Below are 12,941 nucleotides of genomic sequence, written 5' to 3' on the forward strand. Positions count from 1 at the left end.
CACGTGTCCCCCGGGAGCGTCAGGAGGAGATGCGATTGGCTGAGCCCGCGGCTCTGGCCGCCCGCCGCCAGGGGGCGCTCGAGGGGAGCGCGGCCGCTCTCTCCCCCGCGTCGCGGCGCCTGCGCAGTGGGGCGGCAGCGGCCGGGCGCACGCGGCGGCACGAGCGGGGCCAGCGCGGGACTGTGGGGCGCGAGCACAGCGCGGGACCCCCCGGGCCGCAGCCAGGTACCGCCGCGCGGGGCCGCGGCCGTGGGGACCGGCGCCGCTCAGGGACTCGGGGCCGGGCCCGGCGTGACCGCACCGGCACCGCGCCCGGAGCTCGGCAGCCGGCGGGGCCGCGCTCCCCGGGCCTCCCCCGGCGCCGTGCCGGAGATGGGCTTTGCCCGGCCCCCTCTCCGGTGCGGCGGCGGTCGTGGGGCGGTGCCCGTGCCGGCGGCGCCGGTCGGGGCTGGCCCCGTTTCCGCAGACGTTGTGCTGCTGCGAGGGCCTCGGCTGAGGCGTGTCCAGCCTCTGGAAAAGATGAATTCCAGCTTCGGCGCGGTGGGCGTCGTGTTGCTTCTGGGGATCTTCCACAGAAGGCCAAAATAAAATCCTTGTGACTGTGGAGAGAAGAGTGAAGTGCTATGTGTGCTGGCCGGTGTTTGTCCGTTCTTGCTCGCTCTGGCTCGAGTTTGTTGCTGTGCAGTTCAGCTTTCTCATGTACCCCATAAGTACCTGCAGGATTGAGCAGAGCTGCATTGAGTGGACTGGAAAGCGGAACTGTAAAGTTTTTGGCTTTAACCTTGGAGTTCTTTGTTCAGCTTCAGCTTACACAGTTATACAAAACCTTCAGAGTGTTTTTATAATGCTTTGGTAGTCTGTATTTCCCCTTTTTACAAGTTAAGAATGGAAATAAGGGTGGACGTGGTTTTCTGAATTGTGTGGACACGTGTCCATAGCATTTCACATTACCTTCCTACTCTGAATTTAAATTTTCTTGTAGCCAGAAAGCACTGGCATTGTTGTAGAGACCATGATTAAAACTTCAAAATGGTGGCTAAAACCTTCTGAAGGAGTGATGCATTGACTTGGCATCTCAGGCTCCTGCTGCTCCAGAAATTTTTTTGTGTTAAACTTCAAGGCAGAGACAACTGAACTAACTTTTAGTTTGGCGTTGAAGACCATATGGATTCATCATCAGAAAATTAAAGCAGTTTAAGCATTCCTTCTTACCACTACTTGATTATGAAATTTTTTTGCCCTTTTTTTTGAATGTATGATGAAGGAATTGTGTTTTCTGTAATGTGATTTTGTTGGGCTTTTTCCCCTCCTGACTAGCAATCTATTAGGGGACACTTTCTTTGCCTTTTCAGTCCTTCAGGCTGGGCTAGTTCTGTTCTGATTAATGCCTTTGCTTTCTTTGCTGACAGTTGGGCTCTAGAGCAGGTCTTGCAGGATTACTCTGAACGTCTTGTCCTGAGTTTAAAAGTCATCTGGAGTCTGCTTCTCCTCAGTACAACAGAAGCTTCCATCTGCCACTTATTTTCTTAGCCTCACATGCTGTCTTACTATGTGCATACAAAATCCTTCATGAGCTGTGCATCCTTCTCTCCCATGTCCTCCTGCTCTTACAGTCCAAATGATGAACCTTGAGAGTCCCTTCCAATTTAGAATATTCTGTGAGTCTGTGAAAATGTTACACACTCTCATGAATTGAGATCCATGTGAGGTGTGCAGTGCCACCTTTCTATCACTTGAAGAAACCTTTGCAGTGTGCTGTGTATAGGCAGTATGACAGTTGAAGTGGGTAATGCAGTCTGGGTAGCAAAGCTTTTCCTACATTAATGCAAAAAATAGCATCTTAGGGAATGGCTGTAGTAATAGTACCTGAAATACAAGTTAATTTATTATTTCATTTCCATTAAAACCTAAGCACAACCTTATCCTGATTGCTATTTTTTCTGCCACTATTCCTCTCTATCCTCCCCAGTCCTTGCTGGTTTATTGCCATGTTTGCAGGAGAAGGCAGTGATGTGCTGCGAAATAAAATCTGGTTTTTCTGCTCGAATTCCAGAATGCCGGGACTAAGCTGTAGATTCTACCAGCATAAATTCCCTGAAGTGGAAGATGTAGTGATGGTCAATGTTCGGTCCATCGCTGAAATGGGAGCCTATGTCAGCCTGCTGGAGTACAACAACATCGAAGGCATGATCCTCCTCAGTGAGCTGTCCAGGAGACGTATCCGTTCCATAAACAAACTCATCCGCATCGGCAGGAACGAGTGCGTTGTGGTCATAAGAGTGGACAAAGAGAAAGGTATCTGGGGATGTGGTGGGCTCTATGAAGATTGGATTCGTAGACAGAAATGCAGATGAGCTAAGCAGGTGTTTGTGGGTTTTACCAGGGGTTCTTTTTTGGGCTTTGAAGTAAAATATACCATCACTGACCATACTTATGATGATTCTTTATTCCTCTGTGTCCTTTGGGAATTGGGTTAATGAAAGTAAATCACATCAGTAGAGATTTAAGTGGATCCTCACCAGATCAGTCACTGAACTATAGTGAAGTGGAATTTTCTTTTGATATCAATGTAGATTTTCTAAGTCAATTGAAGAGAACAATCATTTGCTGTAGACATAAAAATCGAGATGCTGAGCATTTACTGCTCACCATTCATCCTGTTGGTTAACAAGTCTCAAACCTTGTCATAAAGGTGATGACAAGTATGTAATCACTGGGAATTCTGTAGGGTACAAGTTAAAATTGTACAGGCAGTTTTGGTTTTTGCTGTCCTTTGAACGTTTGAATCTTTGAAGGTGTTTTAAATGTAATTTCTCTTGAGAACATTTCAGATTTTGATAATACTGTTCCACACAGTCTTTAAAATCTCTATCCAGCTATACAGAAATAATAAACACTGAGCACATGTCCTAGAAGTATTACTGTTGGTATGATGTTTCTCAAGTTACATGCTTTTCTAGAATGCTTCTGAAACTGCAGTTAACTCTTGAGAATAAATAATGAATGACAGGATAAAGAAAAGCAGAAATGAAAGAAGGACAAAAATAAACTTATTGGAGATAAACCTGAAGTGAAACAAGTTTCCCAACATCTCTAATGAAATTATACTTTCACAAATTAATTTTTATTTTCATATTAACAGAGAAACACATTTGGAATTCATCTAGTGGTCATTTATTGAACTTACTGGAGAACCTATATTTTCTGAGAAACAGGTGAAGGCCTTTTAAAATTTAGAAGTGAGTTCAAAAGAAATTTTTTCATGGACATTTCTTTCAGACTGAGCCTATTTTATTAGGAATCTGTTCAGAGCTAAAGTGATGGGGTGCCAGACTTGAATTAAATTGTGTTGAGCACTACAAATACCCATTCAATTTGCTTCTTTGTATGCTGGAGTGATTTTTTCCTAAACAGTGTACAGAAACATAAAAATGGATCACTAGTTGCTGAGATTAGGAAAATTAGGAAAATTTGCAGAAAAATATTAAGTAATTGAAAAGAATGGTATTCAAAATGGTATTCAAAAAATTTGCTATTCTAAATAGCAAAAAGTTGAAATAATTTACAGTTGAAATAAATTTGTATCCTAATTTGGATCATAATTTACTTAAATTTATCAAGGTTTGGTCTTGTTTCTCTCTGTAGCTACATATGGAGATACCATAGGCAAGGGGCAAATCCTGAGCCAGAGTTGGCTCTTCCTGAGTTTCTCTTGAAGGAGTCAGACTTAGATTGCACAATGGCTGACACTTTTAAAATCATCTTCCCCAATAGGTTATATTGATTTGTCGAAAAGAAGAGTTTCTCCAGAGGAGGCAATCAAATGTGAGGACAAATTCACAAAATCAAAGACTGTAAGTTGCCTTTCTATATTTAGGCCCTATGTATTTCCAGCTTCTTTCTTGAGCCACCAAAATGCACAGACATAAGATAAAAGCAAAGCATTCATGTGTTGGGCATACTGTGATTCTCATTTACATGTGCAAAGATATAGAAACAGCTCATGTGTCCATGACTGTTACATGGTACACTGCTTATTAAATAATTAATAAATCAAGAAATAGGTAAGTTGAGAACTTATGATTTAAAAGGATATGTTTAAATCATAAGAAATCCAAAAGTATGTGCTGGTTTAGCATGCTGTAGGCAACTTTTTATTGAGAAAGTGTGCAGGTAGTTTCAGGCTCCCATCCTTACTGCTGTGTGGTCTTAGCATTTCCAAGTGGAAATTTTTGTCTGCTTTCAGTATTTGGTTTGGGGTTTTTACTACTCCTGTGTTGCAGGTTTACAGCATCCTTCGCCACGTGGCTGAAGTCTTGGAGTACACTAAGGATGAGCAGCTTGAGAGCCTGTTCCAGAGAACTGCCTGGGTGTTTGATGACAAGTACAAAAGACCTGGATATGGTGCTTATGATGCATTCAAGCATGCAGTCTCGTAAGGACTTCTTCTATGCTTCTAGGGGCCTATTTCAAATTGCAGAGAAGTATTTGCTGAAGTAGATCTGTCACCACATTCTTTTAGGTTGTATCATTGGGTTTCTTTCCCAAAGTGTGTATGGAGAACACACTGCTCAAGTAAATCTAGTAAATTTTGGTATCAGTCTGATAGAGGAAGAACCACTGGTCTTCATTTGTCTGTCATAATTTGCCTGGTTTTAGTCTCAGGCAGATTTTATCAGAAATATCTAGCTCTGTGTCTGAAGACATTTCTACTCAGAGCTGATTGTCACTCTTCCACTGCACAGGCAGCTTTTTTCTTATTTTAAATGCAACAAGCTGACATGTTAAAACTCTCCACTTCCAATCTTAAAGAATGGGATCATAAACTTAGAAATGGAATTATGAACAGGAAGAGGTGGAAATTGTGATGCTAAGGAAGTATGCATTGAGATAAATTGCTTTTATTTTTTTAATCGAGTCTGATATTTTAATTTGCTTTCAGAATTGAAGTATTTGGTTTCCCTCTACAGAATCTACTGTGAAATTGTCCTAAACTGGATTTCAGTTTTGTTCTTTTACAATACCTAAGTATATGAGTGATGAACTGGAGCTGAAAGCTAGATTGCAGTAATAATGCATTTAGAAATGGCAGTGACTCTAGGAAGCAGGGCACTCGGCAGTGTTTTAAGTAGCTGAAAACCAGCTCTGCCTTTTCGGGGAAGAAACAGCTTGTGTCCTCACTTAGAATTAATGTGTTTTGCTTCATATTGTAATGATTATTTTCTGGTGATAACGAATTTACTGGTAAAGGGCAAATTTGGACATACTGCTGTAAAAGGAATTCCAGATCAGTCTTAACTGATAAATACTTGGTTAAACACCTAGATAATAGAATTTTTTTTTTAAAAACACCTCTAGTTATACTGGGTGTTTTAGCTTCAGTTGTATACTCATGAAAACTCCTGAGCACAGGCCTTTTGTTGCTCATTTGCTATTCAGTTTGGAGCACAAACTTCTGAAGCTGTTCTCAGGATATCTTTCCATCAGTAATGCCTAGAGTTCTGACTGTGGACTGCACTTATATTTGTTCCTGTTGTAATCCTACTTAAATGTGTAGCAGTGGAGTAGAACAATGTGGATATTGCTGCCTTCCTATTTTTGCTGGAGTGCTGTGTGAGGTTTAGAATTCCCTCTTAAGAATTTGGCTTGTTATTCCTTTCTTTCTACTGAGGATTAGTGTTCTGGAGTGTTACACAGCATGATACCTGTGGCAGAAATTGGATAGTATATTTACCTTCTAATCAGTAAAAATTAAACATTGGGAACCTATTGTTGAAAGCCTAACAGGTGGATTTAACATGATAGGTTGGAAATAAAGCAGAATTTGTATGTACCATAACTCACTTCTGCCATACAGCTTCATATTTTGATCTGTAATGCCTGTATGTTTGTGGGTTCTGTTTGCTTCTTTGGCCTTTCTGCTCTATACTTAGAATATAAAAATGTGAAAGATGATGTTTTATTAGCAGCAAAGACCAATCTCTCTGACTTTTGGGCCATTTTATTTCATTTTTACCTGCTGGTGGTATTGTAGTCTGGTGGTTTTTTTCAGAAAACTTTTGTCTCTGCAGAACAGGAACTGGTTTTGTGAGTTATTTGGTTATGTTCTTTGTTTCAGACAGATTTGGGATAAATTTAATACAGCAATAGAAAATTGACACCACTTCTTTTTAAAAGAGCTGCTAATTTCTGTTGGTAAACAGCATAGGAGTTTGCTTCTGGGATCTCTGAATTTGAAACTATTAGCTTGGGATTTAAAAAGCCTTTATCCTTGCTTTAGCTTCGAATGTAGCCAGCAGATAAATGTATGTCTGCAATCTAAATACTGTTAAAAACAAGTACAGAATAACATGGAATGAGTGTAGGTTACTTTGTAGAATGACAAGTGTCTTGTGTTTGAATGAAACACTAAAATAATTCTAAAACTCCGTTTTAATACCACTTTTATGTGGTAGGAGTTTATCTTCAAGTTGGAGGAAATACAATATCAAGAAGCTGGATACTTGTTACATTCTATTTCTCTCATATAAAGGGAGTGGGAGAAAAGCCATTCCTTTGCTTTGAAAAAAAAATTAAAATCATTCAGATGATTCCTTCCAGGAACAGATTGAGTAAACTACCTACCTGCTGTGTTTACTAATATAAAATGATTTGAAAATAGATGTGTTCATTTCCTTGCAGTGTTTCAATGGGTTCTTAAAAAATTTCCCTGTTTTCTTTGCCTAGTAGGTATCTAGGATGATTGGTAAGAAATAAAACTAGTACGAGAAGTTTATACTGTGTTACATTCCTCTTCAGAATAATTTCTGTAACTTTGCTTTGCTTGGCTCAGAGACCCTGCAATCCTGGATAGCCTGGATCTGACAGAGGAAGAGAGGCGTGTATTGATTGACAATATTAACAGACGTCTGACGCCACAGGCAGTCAAAATCCGAGCTGGTGAGTTCTTCCCACATGCTCCTTGAACCTGTCCTGATGCTTAGGTTGAGAGAGTGTATCTTGCTGCAAACTATAAACTCAATGAAAACATAATGCTGATATTTGAATGGAGCTGTTCAGAATTAAGACACCTTAATCAAGGATTGCTTTCAAATTGCCTATGTGGGTTTTATCCCAAAGTGCAGGGTGGTCTGGCTTTTATTTTGTCCTCCCAAAGTGCAGATTCCTTGGAACACAGACTGATTGCCATGATAGATGATGCAGTCTGTCATACTGCATTGGCACACAATGAAACTAAATATTTTATAGTATTACTGCATCTACGGTATTCTTTTTCATTATTCAGAGTTTTACATTCATTGATTCCCTGACAGGATGATTGAACTTTTGTCAGCACAGCCACAGCACGTCCCTTAGTCACTTATTCATAAACATGTGAAAATAGAATTTCTGACGGATTGATTGCAAATTATTCAGTAGAATATATCAGGTCAAGCCTAGCAAAGTTCTAATGTGTGAGCTGGTTTTTTTCTTATGAATTTAGTGTCAGCAGAAAAAGCATGACTGCATGACTTAAGAAGACATGCTTCAAAACTGTAAATCTGGCTCTATAGAACAGCCTAAAGGCATGCTTGCCATTAAACAGATAGTGTAGCAGAATCACATTTTTAACTAGATTGAGAAATTGCCTCTGCTCTGCAAGTGTATATTGAAGAGCATTAACATTTGCTGGTTACTGTGGAGACAAGACATAAGCCTTTTCCACATGACTCTGAAGTCAAGAAGAGAGTAGAAAAAGTAAAGTAATGTAAAACTCCTCTACCTACTTTAGACTGCCAGGAGTTAACATAGGCTTCAAAAATTGTGTTTGATTGCCATGAAGAGTGCATTTACTAACATGAATAGCACTACATCACTTTCGAAAATAAACTTACTTGATGAGCATGTCTTCTTACTTCCTTCATGGTGCCTATTTTGTTCTGATGTCTAAGTCATTAATTTTGTCATCAGCGCAAGTATAGAATCTTGCCATTGGCTTCTGTTCTCATCCTGAAGCTGACTGTGAATTTGTTCCTGATAGCTCAGAATTAGCAGATTTTTGTGAATCACGTGGAAGTGAAACCAGCTTCTTTGTGTAGCTTAGTCTTGTGCCATTGCTATGCAGGTAAAGAAATCTTTGTCTTTACACTGGTCAGTATTACAGTTATCGCCAGCATTAGTTTATGCCTTGATTTTCAAACACCTGTAAAGTGTATTCTGATGCTCCTCAAGTGATGCCTCTGTGCCTCTCTTGTAATTGCTGATGGAATTCCATAACTTCGTGGATGTGTTTCTTTTCAAGTTTCACTTTTCTTGATACTGCATTTTCTCTGGTATTTATTGCTTTTAAATCTTCATCTCTCCATGTGAAGTATAGAGTTATTGGTGTTGTATTTATCGGATGAGAAGTGAGTGAATATGAGTGTAAATTCTGTATCCTAGCTTTTCAAAGTACAGTGTAAAATGTTGTACTGTCTATAAAGAATTTTTAAAGACTCTCACCTCAACTTACAAGTCAAGCAAATGTAATTACCTTCCTCAGATTTGGGAGCTACTGAGGCTCTCATTGTGGATAAACATTGGTTTCTAAAAAGATTTATTAAAGCTTAAGTTAAAAAGCTTTATTTTGCAGCTCTTGGAAATGGTAAAATTTTATTATTTGTATTTCTCTGTCATAGATATTGAGGTGGCCTGTTATGGTTATGAAGGCATAGATGCAGTAAAAGAAGCTTTGAGAGCAGGCTTGAACTGTTCCACGGAGAACATGCCCATCAAAGTGAGTGTTAGTCTTAATAATGGAGTCAAAAGCAAATTTTTCTAATGCACTCAGGGATCAGTATGAAATTGCTCTGCCCCAACAAGTCATGGGACTGATTTCCAACTCTTCTGTAGCATGGCTATAACACACTTCTTTCAGCTGTGTGCTGGCAGTCCTTCCTGTGATTGCGCAGTGCCTTTCAAAGTTTGGGAAACTGTATTTATTCTGTTCAATTGACTGAAGTCCAGTATTGGCACAGAACATACCCACTGTTCCTTTATGCAGTTTTAACTAAGGAACAATACTTTTTATTTTCAGGTATAAAATTGTGTAAAAAGGGGAAAGTTGGTCCAGTTTCGTTTGAGTATTGATAGAACGACTACTGTATCTAGGCCTAATTTTTCTTCCCCAACAGTTTTTTAGATACTAAGTGAATAAGTGTTTTTTAAAAAAACTTGTAAGTACTCTATCCTTTGAAAATCAGTTTCTGTAATAGTCTCGTGTAACAAAATAAATATTTTACTTACTCAAGCATCATTAAAAAAAAGAAAACATGTGGGTTTTAATGCTTTTAATGCTTTGGTCTAACTAGGCATAATATATTTTCCTTTGTTACTGAGTTTGGTTTTCTCCCCAATCTTTACAATGTGGTAGATTAATCTGATAGCCCCTCCTCGTTATGTGATGACTACTACAACACTGGAGAGAACTGAAGGACTGTCTGTTCTGAATCAAGCCATGGCTGTAATTAAAGAAAAAATTGAGGAGAAGAGAGGAGTCTTTAATGTGCAGATGGAGGTAAGAACAAATTACATTCTAAAATACAACTTTTTTCCTTGCAATATTTCTAAAGTAGAGCAAGATCAGTAGTGCTACAAGAAATCTTAGCAAAAAGTTATTAAAAAATCAGAAAAATCAGAACCTCTGTGTTCCTGAGATAAACAACTGGCCAGAAAAATCTAGTTTTCCTGGGTTTCCTGTGTGACTTCGGGACATATTTTATCTCTTGCTCTATATGTAGAATCAAAGTCTACAAATGATGTCACCTTTCTTTATGACAGTTTGTCATGTGTTTTGGTTTGCCTTTTTCAGCCTAAGGTGGTCACTGACACAGACGAGACTGAGCTTGCAAGGCAGTTGGAAAGACTGGAGAGGGAAAATGCTGAAGTGGATGGGGATGATGATGCCGAGGAAATGGAAGCCAAAACAGAAGACTAAATGTTCTCTAACTTAGAAGAGAGACCATATGAAAACTTAGAAACCCCATTGCAAACACTCTGGACTAAATTATTCCAGTATTGGAAACTTCAAATATTTCAAGTGTTTTCCTGTTTTAAAAAGACCAAAATATAAAAGGCTCTTCTAAATAACATTTGGTGCGGCAACTTACACAAATTGAACCCTTTGAAAGGAAGGTGCCTAGTCAAATTCAAGACAGATGTGGCCAGATGGAGTTTGCAGCCCCATACTTAACACTTTCATACATAACAATTCCTAATCGGTGATTACAGCTCAGTGCATCTGTTCATGATCTTTCCTGGGAGCAGCAAAACCAAGCAAGCGGAACAGTTCTATACAGAATGTATTTGAGCAAGTATTCAATAAATTTCTGGGCTATGTAACTCCAAGGTTTTGGGTTTTTTCCTCCTCTTCTGTCACGTGGGCTAGAGTGGTGTGAATATAAAACCTGGAACAGTATGATCAATGGGTGACTCCTCTTTAACATTGAAAGGGCTTTCTTTTGTTTGCTTTAAATCAAGCTGAGAATGAGTGGAACAAAATATTTTACATTAATGTTTTACTTGCAAGTTTGTTGATGCAGACTTGTTTAAATTAGCATTTCCTTTGTTTATCATCTGCATTTAGGGACCAAGAACTTGAAAACTTTGAAAATAGCTTGTTTTCATTCCAGTAAACATAGCTGATAAATGAAAAACTACATATAGTTGCACTTTGCTCTGATAGGTGAATATCGCAGGAGCTTTAATGAGCTTGCATACTTCAAAGTGGGCAGCACTGTGAGCTTACCACAGCATGACCTTCAGTTCTGCCTACCCTATATCATATTTGCACTGAACTGAGATACTCTAGAACTAAACATCTGTTTATCTTCTCTGAAGAAGAGAAACAAGATGTAATTTCCAAATTGGAGTTTAAAGAAAATAATTTTAAAATCCTGTTTTCCTTGTCAGTGGGAATTGAAGGGAAACAGTTGTGCTTTTTAAGTAACCTTTCCAACTTGCTAGATTTCTAAATGTGCTGGTATTTTTTTTTTCATTGTCCTGTCCCATACTGCTAGTTTTTTTCCTTAATATTTTGTGATGCCAGAGGGAAAATTTGCATGAAGAATGAGGTTTTGAGTCTTAACTAGGCATTCTTATTACTGCCATGATACAAACTATATACTTGGTAGGTGGTGTTCCACAAAAGGCATTCTAAAAGGTCACACATATTGCAGTGTGTTGCTTGTCCATGGTGGGGTATCAGAGAAGTTCATGTGTAGTCAACTCTGATAGTAAAGCAAAGCCAAAAAAGGTAAGTAACTTCCAGTCTTTACAGAATGTTGGAAAATGCTTGAATGCACAAATTCACAAAATGAAGAAAAAAAATATTTTTAATAATTTTCTCAAATTGTCTTTACAGCAGCTGACAGTATGACAGCCTTCCTATTGTGCCCATTCATTAAAATAGTGATTTGACTTCTGTTAAATGTGATAGGTGGGTACTCAGAGTAAAGAACAAAGTATTTTAAAACTGTCACCATGTGATCTCCATGCCACAATAAGCCTGTAAAGGAAAAAGGACTGACGAGTGAGCCACGCATGCTCCAAGGAAGGAAGGAGTGCAACGAAGGGATTACAGTTAGTATAATCTGTGAGAGCTGTTTTGGTGTGTTAATTGGTGAGCACTGTTTCTGTCAGTAACTTAGAAGTTTGTTAAATTTTTTCAGTAGCTACCAGACCTTTTCTAATTAGAGCTGGAATGTGCTGGTGGGTAAAAGTCTGAGTTGGTTCTGGGTGCCTGAAAAAAATGACTAAGACGGCGAGGATGACAGCAAAGCAGGTTCAGATAAATGTATTCCAATTGCTTGTCATCCTGGCAGAAACAATCAGGCTCTCCCAATTCATTCTCTTGAGTATATTTCGACCTAGAATAAATAAAAGGCACGAGACAACCTGGTGGATCCTTCTCTTGCATTGCAGAAGCGGGAAGGAGGAGGTGTAAGATGGGTGTTTTGGAGGCCTGTTAGTGAGGGAGTACTGGGGCTTTGCTGAGCTGCACCACTTAAAGATCTTTAGGAGCTGCTGAGCCGATGCCTTGTGTCTCAACCTGGCTCTTTTTCTATTTGTGGAATGGCCTTTGCTTACAGGGTACTTAAAAGAAGGGGTTTTTGTGAATATCTCTGAGCTGCTAAAGCCAGGCAGCACATTCCTGCTGTTCATAACTACTGAGCTGTTTGCGCAATTGTAATTGCAAGGCCAACATCTCCACGTGGTGGCTTGTGGGACTGTTAGGGTTTCTCTGGTTTTTAATACAGTGACAAATCCTTGCTGTTTTCTCTCTGATTTTTGCCCATGGGTTTTTTCTTTAGGTGCAGTGGAGCTTCTACATTTCTACAGTTAATTTTTAAATTGCTGGTATGTCAGAATACTATTGAATGCTTGTTGTCTTTCACTTCTATCTAGAAATGTTTCATCATGCTTTATTTTGATGTGGTTTGTTTTCATCATGTTTCATCCCTAATCCATTAAAGGAACTAATTTAATGGGAGTGCTGCACTGGAGCGCAAAGTCTTAAGAAGCTGCTTTGAAAACTGTGTTATCTGTAATGTCCCAAAGCCGTGTGTGGCATGATGATACATGCTGGGCACGACAGAGCATGGGACAGGGTTTTCCTTCCCTGAATCAGCTGTGTGAGACTTCTTGAAGGACTGAGTGGGAGGTACCAGCAGGGACTGCCAGCTGAAACAGCACACCCTGCACTCAGAACTGTGGAGGCTGCTCCTCCCTCCCCTGTATCCCTGAGTAGCATCCTGGGCTCTTGAGGCAGCTCTCTCTGGCCATCCCATTCCAAATTCTACAGCATATAAAGTATTTGGGAGTCCCTTTGAAGGCAAGAAAATGCCAAGCACACAACTGGGTTTTTTTGTTGTAATACTACATTGATGTGGAAAGCACTCTAAAAGGGATCTGAGGAAATGGGT

General features: G+C 39.6%; 1 protein-coding gene across 1 annotated transcript; it reads left to right on the forward strand.

Moving 5' to 3' along the window:
* Positions 1-113: 113 nt before the first annotated feature.
* Positions 114-10,365, forward strand: EIF2S1 (eukaryotic translation initiation factor 2 subunit alpha). Its single transcript, XM_033063492.2, has 8 exons — positions 114-225; positions 2,054-2,295; positions 3,775-3,854; positions 4,284-4,435; positions 6,833-6,939; positions 8,658-8,755; positions 9,392-9,535; positions 9,830-10,365. The coding sequence occupies exons 2-8, from the start codon at positions 2,055-2,057 to the stop codon at positions 9,953-9,955; spliced, it is 948 nt and encodes a 315-aa protein (XP_032919383.1). The 5' UTR covers positions 114-225; position 2,054; the 3' UTR covers positions 9,956-10,365.
* Positions 10,366-12,941: the final 2,576 nt, after the last annotated feature.

This window comes from Catharus ustulatus, chromosome 6, assembly GCF_009819885.2.
Source record: "Catharus ustulatus isolate bCatUst1 chromosome 6, bCatUst1.pri.v2, whole genome shotgun sequence".
Taxonomy (NCBI): Eukaryota; Metazoa; Chordata; class Aves; order Passeriformes; family Turdidae; genus Catharus; species Catharus ustulatus.

What these genes read in the sequence shown, in the direction of transcription:
- EIF2S1 (XM_033063492.2), top strand. Translation starts at nt 2,055, where the DNA reads ATGCCGGGACTAAGCTGTAGATTCTACCAGCATAAATTCCCTGAAGTG. An exon ending in AATTCACAAAATCAAAGACT is followed by an intron (nt 3,855 to 4,283) that starts GTAAGTTGCCTT and finishes CCTGTGTTGCAG; the next exon opens with GTTTACAGCATCCTTCGCCA. An exon ending in GGCAGTCAAAATCCGAGCTG is followed by an intron (nt 6,940 to 8,657) that starts GTGAGTTCTTCC and finishes TCTCTGTCATAG; the next exon opens with ATATTGAGGTGGCCTGTTAT.